The 22,052-nt window shown below is 40.4% G+C and overlaps 1 protein-coding gene across 2 annotated transcripts in view; it reads left to right on the forward strand.

Annotated features, from left to right (window-relative positions):
- The window catches only part of Wars2 (tryptophanyl tRNA synthetase 2, mitochondrial), a 75,093-nt gene that overhangs the window by 44,039 nt on the left and 9,002 nt on the right, over positions 1 to 22,052 (forward strand). For both annotated transcript variants that reach the window (XM_055629049.1, XM_055629057.1), the window contains 3 exons: positions 5,203 to 5,460; positions 19,589 to 19,669; positions 21,172 to 21,257. In XM_055629049.1, coding sequence (XP_055485024.1) covers positions 5,203 to 5,460; positions 19,589 to 19,669; positions 21,172 to 21,257 — 425 coding nt within the window. The remainder of the gene's footprint in view (positions 1 to 5,202; positions 5,461 to 19,588; positions 19,670 to 21,171; positions 21,258 to 22,052) is intronic.

The following is a 22,052-nucleotide window of genomic DNA, read 5'->3' on the forward strand; positions in this document are numbered from 1 at the left end:
GATAGATAGATAGATAGATAGATAGATAGATAGATAGATAGATAGATCATTTTAATGCCTTTCTTTTTTTCATTTTTTAGAAGCATGGTCTTACTATGTAGCCATGGCTTTCCTGGAGTATGCTACCATACTGACCCTTCACTTCCATTCTGATAACCAGTTAGACATGGACTTTGTTCAGTCGAGTTTCTGAATTTGCCTTTTTTGACCATAGTTAAAAATAAGTCTGGTGATTGCACATTTGATTCTCTAGCTGGACAAGACAGGACTTTGTAGGGATGGCTGAGTCTTTGTTTCCCACTGTTTCTAAGTTAAAGTGTTTCATGGTGCTGGTGCCATGGCTTATAAGGTGAAGGTGCTAGCTGCTAAAACTGATGGCTTGAATTTGATCCCCAGAACCTACAGAAGTGAACTGACACTGGAAAGGTATCCACATGCACATGTCCCCCAATAAACAAATAAACAAACAAATAAATAAATAAGTGGGTAAGTAAATAAGTAAATAAATAAATGTAAAAAAAAACCTAATAAGAAATTGTTGCACAGCTAGTAGGTAACTTAAACTTTTTTGCAATTTTTAGAATTTTATTTTAATTTTTATTTTGTTTTCTTCACAATATCAGTATATATATATATATGTTATATATGTATATCATTATATATCCCAATTGAAGCCCGCCCTCAGCTTCCCCCAGTTCCACCCTCCCTCTTCCCCCTATCCTCTTCCCCTAGTCCACTGAAAGGGGGAGTTCTCCACTATTGCCATCTGCCCATAGCTTGTTAAGTCTTATCAAGACTGCCTGAATCTTCTTCCTCCATGGCTTGGCAAGGCTGCTTCATCAGGGGAAAGTGATCAGAGAGCAGTCAATTGAGTTCATGATGGAGGCAGCCCCTGCTCCCCTCACTCTAACCAAGCAAGTCAAAGACTTGTATGAAAAGAAATTTTCAAGTCTCTGAAGAAAGAAATAGAAGAAGATATCAGAAGATGGAAAGATCTTTCATGTTCATCGCTCGGTAGGATTAACATAGTAAAAATGTCCATCTTACCAAAAGCAATCTATAGATTCAGTGCAGTTTTTACCAACACAATTCTTTACAGACCTTGAAAAAAATTTTCAACTTCATATGGAATAATGAAAAACCCAGACTAGCTAAAACAATCCTCTACAATAAAAGATCTTCTGAAGGTATCTCCATCCCTGATCTCAAGCTATACTATAGAGCAACAGTAATAAAAACTGCATGGTACTGGCATAGAAATGGACTGGTGGATCAATGGAATTGAATAAAAGACATAAATAAACCCACAAACCTATGGACACCTGATTTTTGACAAAGATGCCAAAACCATTCAACAAACTCTTTTGATTTTACTTGCTCATTTAAGGTTAACAGCAGAAGCTCTCTTGAATGTCTCAAGCATTGTCTTTTGCAATATTAACAGTTTGGGATTTTCAATTGCTTCTGAGTGCAGTCATTAACATTAATAAAATTATGGATTTGGCCTTATGCCAAAGAACCTTGCACAAGAAGAGTTTCAGCTCTGTTTGTGAAATTGGTGAACCTCTGCCACCTTTGATTGGATCCTTCACCCTCTTTTCTGCACTACACCTTTGTCCGGTGCTGGTGTTGGTGCTAATGTGGGCCAGTTCATTGCTTCTGTTAAGGAACTATTCCTGAAATTAAAAACGTTTCCTTTCCTCTGTCCACCGCAGTGGAATCCAGCCCTCTAGTGAGTGCATGCCTGTGAGCTAGTCTCGAAGCTGTTTTCTTTGTGGCTTGCCTGCTGTCCACTGGGGAGCCCGTGTTCCTTTTATTTCCATTCTTTTCTGACTACAGTGCTTTTGAACACAGAAACCACCCCCCCCCACATCCTCCCACCACCCAAACTCCACATTCCAGCTCCATGATCTCATGGTACCAGGCATATCTCCCCTGCCATGCCGTCAGACTGCCTGCTGGCTCTTGCAGAGGAACGGACTACAACATAAACTCAGCGCAGAAGAGCAGGACGCTCTCTGTATATTTTTAAGACCAGGGATCCAAATCCCATTTAGAGGCTGTATTTGTTTAATAGCTCCTTGAAAACTGAACAAAACATTTCTTGTTGCTCTTACTTCTTGGTAACATCATTCCCTCTGTGCTAATGTACAGGATCTCGGAACCCGGGGAATGAAAAAGATGCATTAGCTCATGGTCAATCTGTTCCCACTGCTCTCGATGCCTCTTTCCCACAGTCAGTCCTCTCATGCTTTTCTCTTCTAGTCTTCTCAAGAATTTATTTTCTCCAGTTCTCCTGGGGCACAGTTTCTGAGTTTGACCATAGAGGAATTTCTATAGAATTATTCATATTCTTTTTTTTTCAGCTTATTATTCCTGGTCTCACTTTATATTACCATAAACAGCCACTCTTCTTCCTGGTCAAGTATTTCTGGATGGTATTTTTTACTTCCATTTATTAAATTCAGAGTTTGTTTTTCTGCTTTATTTTCCTTCTTCATCAATCAGCTCTTATGGCCATTAATCATTTTTCACTGTACTGAAAACTCTTTGCTTATTCCCATATCGGAGCTACTTAAAATCCCTGGGTACAGAGGAAGCTTCTCTAATATGTGTTCATTTTCTCTTTCCTTCCCTCCTTTCATTCTTTCCTTCCTCCCTTTCTCACCCTTCTGTATCTCTCTGTCCATCTCTTTCTTTTTTCCCCTTCTCCCAGACTCTTCCCTTTCCCCCTCTTCACCTCCTTCAATTCTCAACTGGAAAGTATTTTTAAAAAATGTTTATAAATTATGATTTGAAGAGCCCTTTGAAGGGGTGTATATGTGAGAAAGGGCAATGAGATTGTGAGTGGTTTGATTGTATTTGTTCATAGTTAATTGAATAACGTTTTTCATATCCTCAGAGCTATGAATCTTTTGGATCCCCTCCTGACTTCTTGGATCAGATTCATTGCTGGACTGTGGAAATATGATGTAACATTCTGTTTTGGCACTGTCATCCTATTAGTACAGAAGAACACAAATTATATTTGTAGACTTTGGAGTTCTTGGAGAAAGAGAAGAAAAAAACTTAAGTAGCCTTGACATTCACTTATTTAAAGTAGATTAGCTCTTTGGACCTATTGTTAGGTAAAAAGATATAGCTGTAGTATGTTATGTAGTTTCCCATGTTGGAAAGTCTAGTGTTATAAAGATGTCCATTCTGACTCAAACAGTCTCATTTTAGGTTTGAACCAGATTCCTCATACTCTTGTATAACAGAGATGGCATTCCAGAGCAAGGAGAAGAAACAGCCTTTTTCCACACATAGTGATTGAATAATCAGATATTAATGAAAAGAAAATAAAATGCCTGCCTCACAGCTTGCGTAAAACAATCAAAACCACTCCAAATGGATGCAGACCTAAATTTGAATGATAAATAAAGCAGTAAAATGCACACCTACAATTTATAAGAATATGCATATATGTGTGTGCGTGCACATATCTTCAGGATATAATTTATGTGAATATGCATATATATATGTACATGCATTTATCTTTAGGACCTTATCATATTGAAAGATTCCTGCTATGATACAACAGTCTGTAGTCAAGAGCTTTATATTATTTATTTAACTACTAAAGAACTTCCCTTTATCAAAACAGGAAGAAATAAGCACACAATCTGAGAAAGGTATTTCCTCTATGTGTAATTAAGTATAGTTTGTAGTACAAATACAAATTCTTAAATAATAAAGATGTCTCATCTGAATAAAGCACAGAACACCTTAGACAGGCTAGTCACGAAGTAAAATTAGACAATAATAAAAGAATCTCAACTTTAATAATCAAGGAGATGAAGTTAAACTGTAGTGAGTCTCTACCTGTGTTTAATTCTGTTAGCCAGAAAGAGCCACAGGGACTTGTGGCTTGTTGATATAGATATATATATATATATATATATATATATATATATATATATATATATAGAGAGAGAGAGAGAGAGAGAGAGAGAGAGAGAGAGGTTGTTGTTATATACTCGGTGAATAGTTCACTAGGCTCTAGTGCGGTTGAAGATACATGTATATACCTTATGATTTGGCAGTTCCACCCCATATTAGAGTGACTTGACAAGTGGCTCACAGAAATATATGCATGACAGAGATCTTTATTCCTATGTCACCATCTTGCAATTTTTTAGACCCACAGAAATGACAAAATTATTTTACCGAAAGCAATAAAATCTTAGTCGATGTTGAGCAGAGCATGGTAGCTAGTTGCATTAGTTACTTTTCTGTTGCCAAGATAAAACAATATGATCAAGACAACTTAAAGAAGACAATTTATGTTGGTTTACAGTTCCAGAGGGCTAACAGTCCATCATGGCAGGAGGGCATAGCAGCAAGCAGCAGGAACAAGAGAAGAAGCTGAGATCCTGCCTCAGCCACAAGCACAAAGCAGAGAGAGCAAACTGTAAATGGGATCAGGCTGTGTGATCTCAAAGCTTGCCCCCAGTGACATACTTCCTCCATCATGATCGCACCTCATAGATCTCTCCAAACAGTGCCACCAACAGGGAACCACCTGTTGGAATAACAGATGTGGGGCTGTTTTAGTTCAAACCACCCCAACAGAAGAGTGACTCTGCAACAAGAAGAAATGACGAAGGACCAGTAGACATTAGCCTGATGTTGTGGCCTTCGTTTTTTTGGTTTTTTTTTTTGTTTGTTTGTTTTGTTTTTTAACTACAAAAAGTGAAGTCACCTGCAAAATCCTAAGACTCATTTAATCTCTAATGGGATGGAGTCTACATCCATAAGCATCATGTTGCTCACTAGGAGCAAAGCCAAGCTCTTCCTCCTGCTAACTGCTGTCCATTTACCTCTTTTCTAGTTCATTCTGGTCCTGAATATAGTGCCACGTTGTACCTCATCTTTGCATAAATACAGCCTCCATCTTCAAGTAGATTGCTGCTGACTTGTGGCCAAGCAGATCTTTTCCTAAGTATATTTGTGCTTGCATACTTTGGGAGTAAGGGAAAGTATTTTTAATGCCCCTTTGTGTCTAATACCATGCGGCATAGTGATTTACACAGAGTACACACCAAACAGTGCATGCTTATGACAGTCGGGTTGTTGTTTGTAGAATTAAGACTATACGGTTGTAGGGACATAGAACTCATGGATGCTGGCTCCAAAACAACTTTTTTTTCCTTGTTTCAGAAGGACAGTGGAGAGCGAGTGTTTTCTGGCATCCAGCCTACAGGAATCCCACACCTGGGGAATTACCTTGGAGCCATCGAGAGCTGGGTGAAGTTCCAGGAGGAGTATGACACAGTGTTGTACAGCATCGTGGACCTCCACTCCATCACTGTCCCCCAGGACCCCACCACCCTCCAGCAGAACATACTAGACATGACTGCTGCTCTCCTGGCCTGTGGCATAAACCCAGAGAAAAGCATCCTTTTCCAGCAGTCTCAGGTCAGCATCTCTACCAGAGCCCAGGAGACTTGGGCTTTCACATCGTTCGGAAGCTCCTGTTCGAAATATTTTTTTAATTGCTCAAGGGTGACTTCATCTACTATGATGCTTCCAGTTTGATACTTACTTGCATTCATATGATTAAGTATCCTCATGGTCCAGTACTGTTTTTTCAGCTTTCTCCTACTATGTTTTATAGTCTTTCATCCACCCCAAAGTTATGTTGCATTAGTTCTTTGAACCCTGGCATTGTTTTTCTCTGCTGGATTACATTCAGTCTGATGACCTCCCACTGTTGACTAATCTCCCTGTGATCAGGAGTGAATTTTGTGACCAATGATTTTTCATAATTCCAATAGTAGTTTATTGAGTATTGAATTTGGAAGGCCTATTGGATAATTTCCATTGTTCATTCTTTGTATAATAGCATTTGAATGATTTTGATGGAACAAGGCAGGAAATAAGACAAAGTCCCAAAGTCTTGTGTATAAGCCAAGAAAGTCTTCAGAAAGCCAAAATAAACAAAGCCAAAATATTTGACTCATACCTTCACTATGGATGAATCAGTGTATCCTTAGACAGGAAGAGAGCCTGGCCCAGAGACAGAGCAATTTAGAGACACACTAGCGAAGAAGATAAGAGCTCTTACTAGATCACACCCTTATTACATATCTGCTTTAACCTGCAGAAAAGTCTCAGTCATGGGCCCTCTCTCTTGATCATATACTTCTATTGGATATAAATTTTAATATATGACTTTTATTAACCCAGAACTTACTGTAATGTTACACACAGAGTAACACACTGAAAGGCATACAACAGGAATAGAATGTTTGCCTTATGTACTCAAAGTCTCAAAGTCATGAGTTGAATCCCCAGCATAGTCAAACACTCAAGTACACACACACACACACACACACACACACACACACACACACACACACAAACACACACGAAGGATACCTCTAAAAAACAAAGTTTTCAGTGTACGTTTATCACTCATGCATATGTGAAATAATGTCATCATTAAAAGGTTCATGCTTTTACTTAGGACTTTTTAAGTTCAATGTTAGACAATATTTATCTATTTTGGGCTAATGTGGACTTCCATTTAAAGACAGAATAGTATTCTGCAGGAGCTGCTTTTAGTTTTGTCGATGGCCATCCAGGCCGGTTTCATATCTTGACTTGTGGGCCTGCAATTTGTGAAAGGTGCTGTAATGGGCATGAGAGGGCATAAACTTCTGACATGCTGACTTCACTGGCTTTAGGGGCGTACCCAGTGTGGGGTCGTGTGGGCATTTTATATGATCTCCGTTAGGTACCTCCATACTGTTTTCCAAGATGGCTGTACTTTTTACCCCTACCACTCCCTTTCTTGTGTTCCCTTGTCCCAAGTTCTGCCAACATATGTAATCGTTTGACTTTTTAACAGTAGCAGTTAAAGAGCTATGACATGATGAACATGTGAAGTCTGAAATAGAAACAAAATAACAGAAAAGGTCCATCTTGTGCATGCTGACCCTTCGTGTGCTCTTTCTTCAGGAGCTACAGGCAGAGGGCCAGTGGGAAATTCACCTTAGGATTTTGGCCCTCATCTCCCAGAGTGGCACTCCATCACCCATGTGGTAGCTGTCGGCTTCTTTCTACTGGGTATGAACAGAGCCTCTTGCCTGCCCTGAGGCCAAGTTGTACCCCAGTTTAGCTAGGAAGGTTTTCAACAGGGGGGCCTCAGAGGACAGCAGGCTATCTTTCTGTCGCACCACCAGAGTGACATAGACTTCACTCCAGTTTATTTTGTGTTCAGTGATCTGACTGACTTTCACCAACAACTTTTAGAAGTACATATTGAATTTTTTTTTAATTTTGATAAATCAATCCCTCATATAGGAGACAGGCAACTTACATATCAGTTATCGACATTATGAATTTTTTTTTTTTTGCTATTGTTGCTTCCTTTATTTTGGCAGTTTTGTAGCATATAAGCATTTGGCTGGTAAATATATAACAGAAAGAACTTAAATAATAAGTAATTTTATTAGAATATCAATAAATAATAATAAATAATTACCAAGATTTAGGAACTGAGGCCAATTAAGATAATTTATACCAGGTACCCACACACTTATTCATAAATAGAATTAATAGTTTTTGAAATTGTGAGTTCAATAAGAATTTTTTTTCTACCATATAATGTGTTCTCAGGCATAGCCATTGGGCGATGATTTTCCCATATGCCCTGGTTGTACATTAGAAAAAAGCCCTAGTAATCATTTTAAATGGAGAAAGAATTCGGCTATGTTATAATGCTGATTTTACCAATAATTTTCATCTGCAATCTTTTGCATTCTTTCTCAGCAGCCTGACTGGAACAGTTTAGGCACATTGAAGGTTTTCCCCATTATTTTCTTTTTCTTCCTCTCCCACTGGCCTGTAGTTACACTGCTTCCCCTAAATATGTTTGCCATATGTGGGGAGTTCTCAGAGCTCTCGTCTGAAAGTGTATACATGAGTGTGTGTGTGCACATGAATATGTTCACAAGCTCATTTTGTGCCAAAGAGGGTTGGGATAGGAAGAGAATACCTATGTGTGTGTTTGGCAGAGGTTTCCATCTCAAAGCCAAAGTCACTGTCTTTTGTTTTTGGCAGACCTGAGCACAGATCGGATCTGAGTCCCACAGATGTCTGTGAGGTACAGGTTTCCACATCTCTCCCTGTCACTTTCCCCGCCCCGCCATATAATCACCCTGTAGATGGAAGATTAAAAAATGGAAGACTTAGCCTTCAGCCTTGGCTGCCAACAGAGGCCAGGACAAAAGCAGGGTTTGGAATATCAAATATCAAGTTACTGAAGGTTCAGAATAGTGCAGAAAAAGTCTGGGGAACAGGATGGAATCTGAAGCTTCGGAATGTAGCCTCTTTCTCTAATTAGAGTTATGTTTTGTTTCCCAAGAAACTAAAATCAATAATAATAAAAATTAAACGGTGCTATGGGAGAATCAGTTTCTGGATGAAGGCCAGAGGAACTGACTACATGGATCTTGGTCCAGTATATGCACAGAGAAGTTATACCTGACTCCTCTGCCCTAAGAGGTAGAAAGCCAGATCCTAAAATTAGCCAGAGTCCACATGGGCTCTATGTATCCTGGAGCTTTTGCAAGTGCATCTGCGCACTTATAATTGTTGAGCTCTCCAAGTGTTTGCTACCAACAAGGAGTGCGTGCTCACCTCGTCACAGAAAAGGAACAAATGTCTGTCTAGACTAATGGACTTTTAGAATGTGTTTGTAAAGTTGGCAGTCCCTGTAGAGTTCTGGGGCGATGAGGCTCTGAGTGGCCTATGGAATAAACCATAAGTTGAAGAAATGATTATATAGCCAAACTCTGCATGTGTCTTCTCTGCACAATTCCCACCTGTATCACAGGTGCTTTTTCCTGGCCTACATCTGGGTGCTGTCTGACCTGATGAGAGGCAACAGGACCATGGCTTGACTGACTGTGTCTTCAGGAACAGGTCTTGAGTAAGAGTGGAAACATACAGGCTCTTTCATTGGCCTGAATGTCATTGTCATCTCTTCTTATTTGTGCCATAATTGACAAATAACTAATTTTATTTTTTCTGAAACCTTTAGTGTCTAATGTAAGGGCTTAAAGAAAATGGTGTCACATTTGGCAAAAACTGACTTTGTATCACCAGCCATTGGAGTGGCTGTTGTTGCCCCTAGGCTTCTAGATGTGGCAAAGATTTTGTGTAAAGTAGATTAACAGATGGCCACCCAGCTAATGGCTATCTCTTTTTAGTCTTCTTTAATAAAATATTTTCAGAAACTTCTTTCATACATTTTCCTTTGTAAGGAATATTTTAGATATTCAAGACTATTACATAGCAAAGAAATATTTCAACCACTCAGAAAAGTATGAAGATGAATGGCTATCTTCTGAAATATTTACTTCTTTCATATAGGTTTTGATTTTCAAAATAAAACATTGCAAATATAGCGGAAACCTTTTAGCTCACTGCAATTCCATTCCATGCTTTGCCTCCCTAGAGGCAACTCATATCTTTTTGGTATTTATCATCCCCACATATGTGTTTATATTTCTACTGCATGTGATATGTCCATAAATAATCCATGTTATTTCTTTGCACATTTTCAAACTATGTAAATGGTGTTCTGCTGCATATCTTTCTGCACCTATTATTCTGTTCCTTGTTTCATTTCTGAGATTTATGTTTTTTGTTTTGTTTTTAGCTGTATGGTGTTCTGGCTCTGTCACAATGTATTTACCCTTTTTCTTGGCAAGTATATTTAGACCTTTTTTTTTTTTTTCTTCCAGATTTTACGACAAACAATAGTACAGTGGTTGGTCCTGTTTGAAAATGCGCTTTGTGTACTTGAGAAAGGCTTTTTGGTTTTGTTTTGTTTTTGTCTTTTAAAAAACATGCTTGTTAGTTTATGTGAGAGAGGGCCTGTGTGTACACTGTGACCTGCAGGTGGAGGTCAGAGGACAACTAGCAGGAGCTGGTTCTCTCCTTCCACCATGTGGCTCCTAGGAATCCAATTCAACAGTCAAGCTTGATGCTAAGCCCCTTTAGCCCTGAGCCCCCCTGCTGGCACTGGAAGATCATTTTCTGGGTGTGTAGACCAAGAATAGACTCATAAGGAGGAATGCTTGTGAACCCATGCCACCAAATGACTCTGATGTACATTTCCACCCCAGGCACTCTTGCACTGTTCTAAGCCCTCAGCAATATTAGTATTGTTAGATGTTTTCCTTTTTCCATGATAAAGTATGCTATCCTGTAATTCAGATTTCTGGTCGAAGTTAAATGCTTATTTGTTTGTTTGTTTTGAGACAGAGTTTCTCTGTGTAGTGTTGGCTGTCCTGGACTCACTTTGCAGACCAGGCTGGCCTTGAACTCACAGAGATCCACCTGTCTATTCCCCATTGAGTGCTGAGATTACAGGTATGTGCCAACTAAACCTGGCTAAGCATTTTCATCTGGTTTTGGTTTTGTTTTGTTTCCATTTGTTTCTCCTTTTGGCGCATTTTTCAAATTGTAATTTCTTATTGATTTGAAGGATTCTTTTACATCTTCTGAATACTAATCCTTTGTTGTATGCTGTCTTCTCTTTCTCTCTCTCTCTCTCTCTCTCTCTCTCTCTCTCTCTTTCTCTCCCCCTCTCTCTGTGTTTTAATTGGGTTAATTGAAGTGGGAAGACTTACCCTAAATGTGAGTATTGTCATTCCATGTGCTGTGTTCCTGAACCTACTTAGAAGAGAACTAGCTGAACACAAGCCATCATTGCATTCTGCATCCTGACTGTGGAATCAGTGTGGCCCACTGCCCCTGCTGCCGCACTTTTCCTGCCATGATCCCCTAGAACTGGGAGCAAAGTAAACCCCTCCTTAAATTGCTTTTCTTCTGGGAGGAGGGGGATATTTGTCACAACAATAACTCAAGTAGCTAATACAGCTACAGAAAAACCTTTATTTTCCTAGGGTTGAGGTTTTTTTTTTTTTTTTTTAATTAACTTTAACAAGAAATGATCAAAGTGCATAATACACATATAGGGAAATGTCACAATGGGATCTCCAGCTCTGTACAATTGATACATGTTAGTAAAATTACTAAAAATGACAAATTGTTCCTTAATAAATGATAATAGTTTTAAATGTGTTAGAACTTTTTAGCTATGATTTAAATTTTTATTCCATTTATTTCTTTATTGTTTTGTGCTTATGTGTGGGTATATGGGTGGCACTTGCTACCATGAATAATAACCTTAGTCAGAAGTCTAGGTCCCACATTACTGAAAGAGAACCAACTCCTCTACACATACACCATGCCACCCATATAGGGTTGAGTTCTTATGACATGTGTTTTCAGTAATTGTTCTCTGGCTCAATGTTAGAGAATTATTCTTTGTTATCTATAAAGTGATTTTAAGTTTTGTTTTTCATACTTAAGGCTGAGATATATAAAAATTAGGAATTCTTGCACATTTTATTGATAGCATTAAAAACCCATGTTGTTAATTTCATCATCGATCTTTTCAGGGAAGCTTTAAGTATTGTGGAATGAAAAGTGCATGTTTCCCAAAATTGAGATTTTCCCTAGAAAGCAGAAATGCTATCATTAGCCACACCCTATGCTTTTCCTTGAAGAGGGACTAGCCAGTGGTTTGCCTTAGCCACTGGAAAGTGAGGATCAGAGTATACACCATGTCCAAGATCGGTTCTCAAAGGCTATTTGTTGTTGTTGTTGTTGTCACTGAGACAGGGTTTCTTTGTGTAGCCTTAGCTATCCTGGAAGTCTCTCTGTAAACCAGGCTGGCCTCTAAATCATGGAGATCTACCTGCTTCTGCTGTACCTGGGATTAAAGGCATGTGCCACTACCTCCAGGCTTTGAAGACTACTGTATCAGACATAAGTAAAGCCACTTTGTTCTCTTAGGCTATTGTCTGTGTACAACTCTGTCACTTTTAACTCATGTGTTGCCAGAGTCTCCCCTGACCGCATGTGGTTGGATCTTGACTTTTACCTATTCAGTCACTGTATCCTTAGATTGGTGACTTTAATCCATTTACTCAGGCTCTTACAGATAGGAAAGAACTTAGCTGTTTCATTATCTGTTCCAGTTGTTTTGTAGCCACTTTGTCCTTTCTTCCTCATGTGGCCACTTTCGTGAATCAGTGGGGTTTTTTGTGGTATCAAGCTTTGACCCCTTTCTCTGTCACTTACCTAAGAAGAATCTGTAACCATCCCATACTTGTCCTAGCTGTCTTTGTTTTTCTCTCGGATGTGAGAGAGGGGAGCTCCAAAGAGGGGACGACTCCTTCAGGTTAGACTCTGAAATGAAAAGATACAAAAATAAGAATAATCTAAATTTATAAATAAGAAAGCTTTATAAATAAAAAAAGAGACAATGTCTGTAAGGCACTTAAAATAAAAAGCAATTTGTTGCTCAGTTAATCCTAAAAAAGTTGATAAATAAAATATTTCAGATTAAAAAAACAAACTGTGCACAGAGGTACAAATGTACACGGTCAGCCACAGGACCTAGCTGGGAGGTGACTGTTGAAACAGACAGACAGAATCAGCATATTAAGCTTGGGAAATGTTAGACAAGGACAAAGTTAGTGAGCTCTTGATATGTGCAGCCCAGTATTCACTGGCAGATGCAAGCACTGGCAGAGGCAGCCCTACTGAAGAGAGTGAGGGTGTATCACTGATACATCGCCCTGTAATTAAAATCAGACCCCCAGACAAGGTTCTTGCTAAAGGGATTTGTCATGGGGATGATAAGAGTCTAATAAAAATAATTCAGCATGAAATTGCACGTTTCCGAGAGGAAGCAGTAAATGGGAATTTGTGAGTCTGGATAGTCTTCCAAGTGTCCTTACTAAAACCTCCGGGACCCGATTCGTGGGAAGGTAGCATTTGCATGGGAAATAGGAAAGTCCTAAGGGACCCTGAGAGTGTGTCAGAGATTTGACCCAAGAATTACTGAACCAGGTAATTGACTAGGTCTGACTGATATCTAGCTAGTATACACTTTGGAAATCAGCTTCCTGGTGCACATTTTCTTAATTTCTTTCTTATTTAAAAAAAAAAACATAGCAAAATGCAGATAATGGCATAAGGCATGTACTCACTTTCTCAGCACAAAGATGAATGCTGTTAATATCATGTTTGCTTTTCATTCCCTTTAGTTTAAAAAAAAAAGATTGTAGATGGTGGGGCTGGTAAGATGATTCAATTGGAAAGGAGCCCACCCTATAAGCATGAGGACCTGCATTCAGGTCCTCATCACCCACGTAAAAGACAGTTATATATCTGTAGCCCTGGCACTAAGTGGACAGAGTAAACCCTTGGAAGGGTGAGTTTCAGATTTAGTAAGAGAGCCTGTCTCATAAAGGGAAGTGAAGAACAACAAAGGAAAGCAATCACGTGTCGGCCTCTCTGATTCGCGCACGCACAAACGTTGTTACTTTATGAGTATGCATGCTTAGCCAGTATGTCTGTCTGTGCGCTGCTTGCATGTCTGCTGCCGGAAGAAGATATAGAATTTCCTGGACCTGGAGTTACAGATGGATTTTAGTCACCATGTGGGTCCTGGGAATTGAACCCAGGTCCTCTGGAAGAGCAGCCAGTGCTTCATCTCTCCAGCCCCATAAACTTTTATAATTGTAGATAAAGTTCAACATTGTTTAATCCTTCCCTTGTATAGTTCTTTCATCTCTCCTCCTCACATCCTTTTCCTTTCACCATAGACAACTACAATCTTGAATTTCATATGATCAGCACAGGTCATAATTCATACTATTTTCTCACAAACTCACATTTTGCACTTCATCGAAGATATATAATGCATTTTGGTTTTATGCCTTAAAAACAATTTGTGAAAGTAATATATTGTGGTACCTTTCACAGTTTTCTTTTTTCACACAACAGTGTGTTTGGTTTTGGTCTGAAGTGATTTGGATTTGGGAAAGTTGTTTGTCACAGAGTCTCTCTCCATAGCACTGGAACTCACCGAGATCCACCTGCCTCTTCCTCCCAAGAACTGGAACTAATGGCATGAGCCACCACACCTGGCTGAACAGTATGTTTCTATGATCTGTGTTTATAGGATTGAGTCTAGTTCGTCTTTTTTATTGCACATGATGTCATCACACCACTGTATTCATTACGTTCCTTGTTAGTGTAACCAAATACTTGAAATGAAGCAACATAAGGAAGGGACGGTTTATTTATTTTTTTTAATTTTATTTTTTTTCTTATCAGTTACATTTTATTAACTCTGTATCCCAGCCATGTCCCGATCCCTCATTCCCTCCCAGTCCCTCCCTCCCTCCCTCATCTCCACCGTGCTCCTTGCCAAGTCCACTAATAGGGGGACCTCCTCCCCATTCATCTGATCCTGTTTTATCAGGTATCTTCAGGACTTGCTGCAAAGCCCTCCTCCGTGGCCTAACAGGACTGTTCCTCCCTTGGGGGGTGGGGAGGCCAAAGAGCCAGTCATTGAGTTCCTGTTAGAAACAGTCCTTTTTCCCCTCACTATGGGAAACCAATTGGTTACTGAGCTACCACAGGCTACATCTGAGCAGAGGTTCTAGGTTACATTCATACATGGTCCTTGGTTGCATGTCAGTCTCAGAAAAGACCCTGTGCCCAGATATATTTGGTCCTTGTGGAGCTCCTATCCTTTCCTCATCAGACTAACTCCCCTTCTTTCTTATGATTCCCTGTACTCTACCAAAGGTTTGGTCATGAGTCTTTGCTTTGAAGACACTGCTAGTTAGAGTCTTTCCAATGCGCTCAGTAGACTCCTGTCATATGTTCAATGCGCATCCCATCTGTCTTTCTAAACGAGGATTGATAATCTTACCCCATGTTCGCTCTTTTGATTATCTTTTTCAGGTGTATAGATTTCATTATGTTTATCATATCTTATAGATCTATATAAGTGAGTATATACCGTGTTTGTCTTTCTCCTTCTGGGATATTTCACTCAGGATGATCTTTTCTAGATCCCACCATTTGCCTGCAAATTTCATGATTTCCTCCTTTTTGATTGCTGAATAGTATTCCATTGTGTAAAAATACCACAATTTCTGTACCCATTCCTCCGTTGATGGACATCTGGGTTGTTTCCAGGTTCTGGCTATTACAAATAATGCTGCTATAAACATGGTTGAGCAAATATCCCTTTTGTGTACTTGAGCAAACTTTGGGTATATACCTAGCAGAGGTATAGCTGGGTCTTGAGGAAGCACTATTCCTAATTGTCTTTGGAAGCGCCAGATTGATTTCCAGAGTGGTTGTACAAGTTTACATTCCCACCAGCAGTGAGGAGGGTTCCCCTTTCTCTACAACCTCTCCAGCATGTGTTGTCCCTTGAGTTTTTCATCTTGGCCATTCTGATGGGTGTAAGGTGATATCTCAGGGTCGTTTTGATTTGCATTTCCATGATGGCTAATGAGGATGAGCATTTCTTTAAGTGTTTCTCTGCCATTCGATATTCCTCTACAGAGAATTCTCTGTTTAGCTCTGTTCCCCATTTTTTAAGTGGATTACTTGGTTTGCTGCTTTTCAGCTTCTTTAGTTCTTACTCGATATTAGTCCCCTGTCAGATAAAGGGTTAGTGAAGATTCTTTCGCAATCTGTAGGCAGGCGTTTTGTTTTGATGACAGTGTCCTTTGCTTTACAGAAGCTTTTCAGTTTCATGAGGTCCCATTTATTGATTGTTGCTCTTAGAGCCTGTGCTGTTGGTGTTCTGTTCAGGAAGTTGTCTCCTGTGCCAATGAGGAAGGGACGGTTTATAATGGCTCACAGTTTGAGGGTGCAGTGCATCCTGGCAGGGATAGCATGGTGGCAAAGTGGCTATGACAGCAGGGACGTGAGGCTGCTTGTTCACATCTCAGTGAGCAGAAGCATAGAGAGCCCGTACTCTACTTTTCCCATTTTTACTGTCTCAATCTTCAGACCTAGGATGGTGCTGCCCACAGAGTTGAGTCTTCCCCCCTTTGTTAGTCATCCTTGGAAAATTGCTCGTAAACACACCTGTTACTACATCTCATTAATGCCCTAATCAAGTCAAGTTGACAGTTGAAATTAACTGTGACAGCCACATGTGCCATTGAATTGTTTTGTCATTTTTCTATGAATTAACTTTTATCTTGTTCATAAATTTTGCAAGTATTTACAGAGTACTTACTATATCCTAAGTGCTGTGCTAAGTATTCATGCTGTGCCAGTGAATAATTCAAACAAAAATCATTAGTTTCTGTTGGACTAACAAAATAAATAGTAGCAGTAGTATATAAGCCAACAATAAATTATATTAGAAGATGTCCTGGTTATTTTCCTATTTCTGTGGCAAATACTATGACCAAGACAACTTATAAAAAGAAAGTGGTTAGAGAAAAGGGTTAGAGCCCATGATGGCAGAGCAAAGATGCAGCAGCAGGTACAGCTGAGAGCTCACTTCTTGATCCGCAAGCAGGAGGCTGACAACACACTGGGAATGGGGTGAAGTCTTGTAAAACTTCAAAGCTACCCCCACTGACACACTTCCTCTAGCAAGGCCACACATCCTGATCCAATATGAGCCTATGGAGGCCATTCTCACTCAGACGGTCATATAAGGTGATAAGTGATATAAAACAGAATCAAGTAAAGTCGGCAGTGAGGTTGAGGGAAGAGAGTGGGATTTCTAATGGTGGTATGTGGTAAGCCTTGTGTGTTAATGGTTGAGCAGACTTAAGGTGAAGTGAGAGAGGAAGCTTCCATTAGAGAAAAGAGCCAGTGTGAAGCTACTAGGGCAGGAGTGTTCATGTGAGTTTGAGGAACATAAAAAGACCAAATTCCTAGAGAACAAGAGCGAAGAGGAAGGGGGGTTTATCACAGAGGTGACTGGGTGGAATAGAGAGACTTTGTTTTTTTTAATGTCTGTGATAGTAATAACAACTGATTTGTGCTGGGAATTGTTTTGTTGTTCTAAGGAACCTCACTGAAAGTGAGACCTCAGTCAAAGTGGGGCACAGTGTGTTTACTCACCTAGAGTAACCTCACTGAGTATCACAACTACGATGAGTTGATACCAGGTCAACTCATCCAAAAGACAAAGCTCTTGGGTATGAGGTGATCTGGCTGACTGACCACAGGGTCCCATTCCCTCTTCCCTCCAATTCCTCTTGAAGATGCACACCCAGCCCAAGAGGACAGCCTTCCCCCAGAAAAGGACCTTATTTCTGTCAGGAGTGTGAAAGTACCTGTGCTCCTCTAACAGAACCTTCAAACAAGCTTTTGAGACAAAGCTTTAAGCTACACTGCCATCTTTGTAGATCTGTCTTCATATCTTGCTTGGTAGCCTTATCCTTTACCAGCTATAACTCGGCTTTCATGGCAGTCACTTCCGTAAAGTTGCTTCTGCCTGCATCACCAAGTTAGTTTGTAAGTCTATTCTTTCTGCAGCTTGTGAAGAAAGCACATACAGTATAAGAAGAAAGCACATACTGTAAGCACATACAGTGCCCCAGCCTGAGCTTTACAGGGATGAACAAAGCAGGTAAACTACAGTGACTGAAGAATGCTGTTGGTTCTGTTGATGGCTGTAGACTTGTTTGTGGATGGTTAGACCAGTTTGCTGTCCTGTACCTTTGTTTTGTCTGTGGCTAAAACAGATCATATAGTTGTTTTGTTTCTGGCTTCAGAACATAGGAAAACAATATATTTAGGTAGTTACCACTTCACTTTTTCTTCAAATAGAAATCTGTACCATTCCATGTGATTCTCTTAACTATGTCAATTATTTCTCTTATTATTTCTCATATAATTATTGAAGATAAATGATAAAAAGGTAATTGGCTTTGACCTTTTACCTATTTTCTCTACTAGAATTGATTTGAATTAATTTAATGCTAATTTGGAAACATGAAAATCTCTGGTGAATATGAATTAATTCTCATCCCATATGGCCAATCAAAAAACTACTCCAAGCAAAATACTTTCACTCATGGAGACACAGTTGCAAGCTTTTTATCATGTCACCAAGGCTAGGCATCGGAACTGGCATTGAAGGGAAAGCATTTCTTTCTTTCTACACATTCACAGCCACTTGCTCTGTTTTCATTCCTTTCCCCCATTCAATAAAGAAGAAAAAGGATTTTTTCGCTCATTTTCATGCCTAAGGCTAGTGTGTGTGTTAGCTGTATTTGAATGGGCATATGTTTTCTTTGTTGACTGGAAGCAACTCTGATCTTCTTGGCTACTTTCTGGGTTACTGTTTGTGTCGGAAAGCTATTTGTTTACAGCAGCAGTTAGCAATTTTCTTGGACAGGGCTGTCGTAGACACTGCCTTCACTGAAACCCAAATGCTTCTTAGAAGAAAGATGACAGATTCCACCCAGCGACTTGCAAAACTTTAAAAGCAATCCCTTGTCAAGCACGTAAAAAACAATCCTTCCTTCTCTATAACTTGAGGGGGGAAAAAAGAGAAACTATCTTACTCCAGATGTTGGTTCCTTGCTAGTGAAACAGGCCTGAGCTGGTTCATCCCCATTCCTTTATGTTCCCTTTGCAAAACCCACAGAGAACACATTTGGGGCCACTTTGCAGAGTTGGCAAGAGTTTCTGCTTTTTAAGGGAATCATATGGACACAGAATGCCACAATCAATGGACTTGGAATCCCTAAAGCCCAGAAATGGGATGCTTAGGACTCACATTCTAGGTCATCAGTTAGAATATGGCCTGGACCCAAGAATCATCCCAATCATTGCCAGGTTTTGCTTACTTGATTAAACTTGATTCAAACAAAACTGGGTTGAGGAGAGTTTGTATTTTTTTGTTGATTAGTTGGTGCGGGGGGCAGGCAAACAAGGGGAAAAGATTGAAGGTGGGAAAGGAGTCAAGAGAAGAGGAGTTAGGATCTTTCAGACTCCCCTTTGGAGAACAGGTAATACATCCATCCAGTTTCTCATCACTACAGATCTGAACAGGCCAAGGTTTCCATTGGATTTAGGATCTTTCTTTACCATCTAAGTGATAAGTATTGTAGCTATTGTCCATGGATTTAAGGGTCAGGACTTTAGATGTGTGATGGGGAGAGGGAGGAGAGGAGAAGAAACTTGATAGATTTGTCAATAAGCCTGGCATTTCAAGGGGATTGTTGAACTGGAGGTTGGGGGGGGGGGGAGGGTGGCTCACACCATTAATCCCAGCACTCTGGAATCAGAGGCAGGTGAATTGTAGGCCAGGCAGGTCTACAGTGGAGTTCCAAGACAGCAAGGGCTACACAGAATCACAAGCAACAGTCAAGATAAGGATGCCCTAGGATTCAGTGGAATCTACTCTGAAGATACTGGAAAGAAAAACTGTTTACCTCCTGCTATGGATGTCAAGGACTCAAACAGTAAGCTGGAATTTGTATTGGTTGTTTTTTTTAATAACCTCTTGACATAAGGGTTTGTGCATCAGGAATCACAGCCCAGCCCTTCATTTGTTTCTTTTTCAGAACCTTTACAGGTCATTTTCAGCTCTTTTAGCCAATCCCTATTGTCTATTTAGTTCTACTTATGTGCAAGAGGACACTGGCCACCTTTCTTTCTTCTTTTTCAGGTATCTGAACACACCCAATTAAGTTGGATCCTCACCTGCATGGTCAGACTGCCTCGATTGCAGCATTTACACCAGTGGAAGGTAAATGCCAGAACATGATTAATGGAAAGAAAGGCTTCTGTTTGTTCTGGAGTTTGTTCTGAGCTCACTCACCACCCTGGTCTGCCACTTGCTTTTTGCTGGAATAGCGTCATTCACTTCTCTGCATTACAGAATCCAATTTGTTTTATCTGTATTTGAATAGTTTGAACTTACTAAGTGACTTTCAGTGTCCTGAGAAGATAAGCTAAGAGCAGTTCTGTGACGACAGGAGAAGTGATGGGAAGGGTGGGTCAGGGCTGCTGAGATCAGGGTTATACACAGGACTGATGAGCAAAGCACTTAGAGCATGTTAGCATGACTCTGTAAAAACTTGTGTCCTTTTTAGTTCAAAGGACCAGTTGCTGATATAAAACATCCAGGGCTGCAGAGATGGCTCAGGAGTTACGAGTGCTTCTTGCTCTTCCAGCACCCACACTGAGTGGCTCACAACAGCCTGTAACTCCAACTGTGTGGATCCTGTACCCTCCTCTATTCTATGCAGGCACCTACACACATGTGCTATACATACACAGACACACACATACATGTTAATAAGAATAGTAATAATAATAAATGATCCACAAATTAGACAGCACGATGACTCCCACTAGCCTGATGACCTGGATTAAGTTTCCAAAACCCACAGTGTGAGGAGAGAACTGACTCTCCAAGAGCTGTCCTCTGACCTCTACATGGCAAGTTTTAGCATGTGCCTTATCTCATGCAAATGTACAGGTACACACATACACAACTGCACAAACACGTGTACACACACATTAAATAGATCTATAAATTTAATGCAACACAGCTTTCATTTTTTTCATCTTTCTCTCTTACATTTTTATTTATCATGTTTCGTGGAGGGGGATGAGCCATGGCATGTGGAGACTAGAAGATAACTTGATGCAGTCAGTTCTCTGTTTCCTGGGGCTAGAACTTGGGTCATCAGGCTTTGTGGCAAGCACCTTCAACCAGTGAGCTGCCTTGCCCACCCTGGTAGCAGGTTTTCAAAAATTAGGTTGTATGTTTCTTTTTCCAAATTATTCTCCAAATTAATCTTTTATGAACTTTACTCAGTTACATTCGTAATAAGGGGCAGAGTTGACTTCTGTTGATTTTGAGAAACTTATTTTTGTAGTAATTTCTGAACTTAGCTGATTTGGAATCTAGAAAAGTCCTTCGTGCTTAGTGAAATGAATGAGAAACTGAGGTGGTTCGAGATCCTTCCTTGAGCGTGGGTGGGCTTTGCATGAAGGAGGCCCCAGCTCCAAAAATAAAATAAAATACCATGGAAATGCTAACACAGATCCCTCTTATTTCTCCTGAGGCCTGTAGCATGAGCATGATAAGCAGCCAGCTGATGTTGAAGTTTCTGAAAGGGACCGAAATATATGTTATTACAGGTGGCTCCACAGCACACTTTGCTTGCTTTAAAAGTTTCTTAATTGAGCCATATAATCAGTCCAGTCCGATTTCTTTCTCTTCTCTCCTCGTTTCCACAGGCAAAGGCAGCCAAGCAGAAGCATGACGGGACAGTAGGCTTACTCACGTACCCGGTACTCCAGGCAGCAGACGTTCTGTGCTACAAGTAAGAAGGGAGGGCAGCCCTGGTCTCCTGCACTCTCACCGTGACAAGAGAGGCTGTGTGCAAATGTCTGTTTGTTCATGGCAGGGCCTCACTGTGTAGCCCAAGCTCCCTGTGAACTTATAATCCTCACACCCAGGCTTGTGAGTATATTTTTAATTCTTCAGGAAAAGCTTTGACTTGTGGAGGAGGGGGAACAAAAAGGATCAGGTACACCAGTCAGCACACATGCTAAATCTATATGTATTTCAGGGACTGACTAGTGCCTACTCCAACCTAGCCAGCTAGCGCAGAGTGCCTGCTGTGTATTAGAAACCTTTCAGCTGGCCATGGTGGTACATGCCTTTAATCCCAGCACTCAGGGAGGCAGAGGCAGGCAGATTGCTGTGAGCTTGAGGCAGGCTGACCTACAAACCAAGTCTGCACAGAGAAACCCTGTCTCTGGAAAAAGGAAGAAAGAAACTTTTCTAAGCTTCTGTGTGTGTTAACCCGATAACAGCCTTGTAAAACTTATCATTGTCACCCCTATTCTTCAGAAGAGGAAGCTGGGGCTCAGAGAGCTCAGCAGCAGATCCAAAGTCATGATAGCTAGTAAGGCTTGAAGCCAGGATCCAAGTCCTGGAAGTGCGTCCAGTCTAGGACCAGGCAGGCTTGTCGCTTTCGGTCTGTGATGAGGTGCTGGAGATGGCGTTGACAAGAAATAGGTAGTAGCCTGAACTGCTCATCTTCTGGCCAGGAAGCAGAAGAATTGAGGGAAGGGAAGGGAAGGGAAGGGAAGGGAAGGGAAGGGAAGGGAAG

This window comes from Psammomys obesus, unplaced genomic scaffold (assembly GCF_907164565.1).
Source record: "Psammomys obesus unplaced genomic scaffold, mPsaObe1.curated_primary_1811, whole genome shotgun sequence".
Lineage (NCBI taxonomy): Eukaryota > Metazoa > Chordata > Mammalia > Rodentia > Muridae > Psammomys > Psammomys obesus.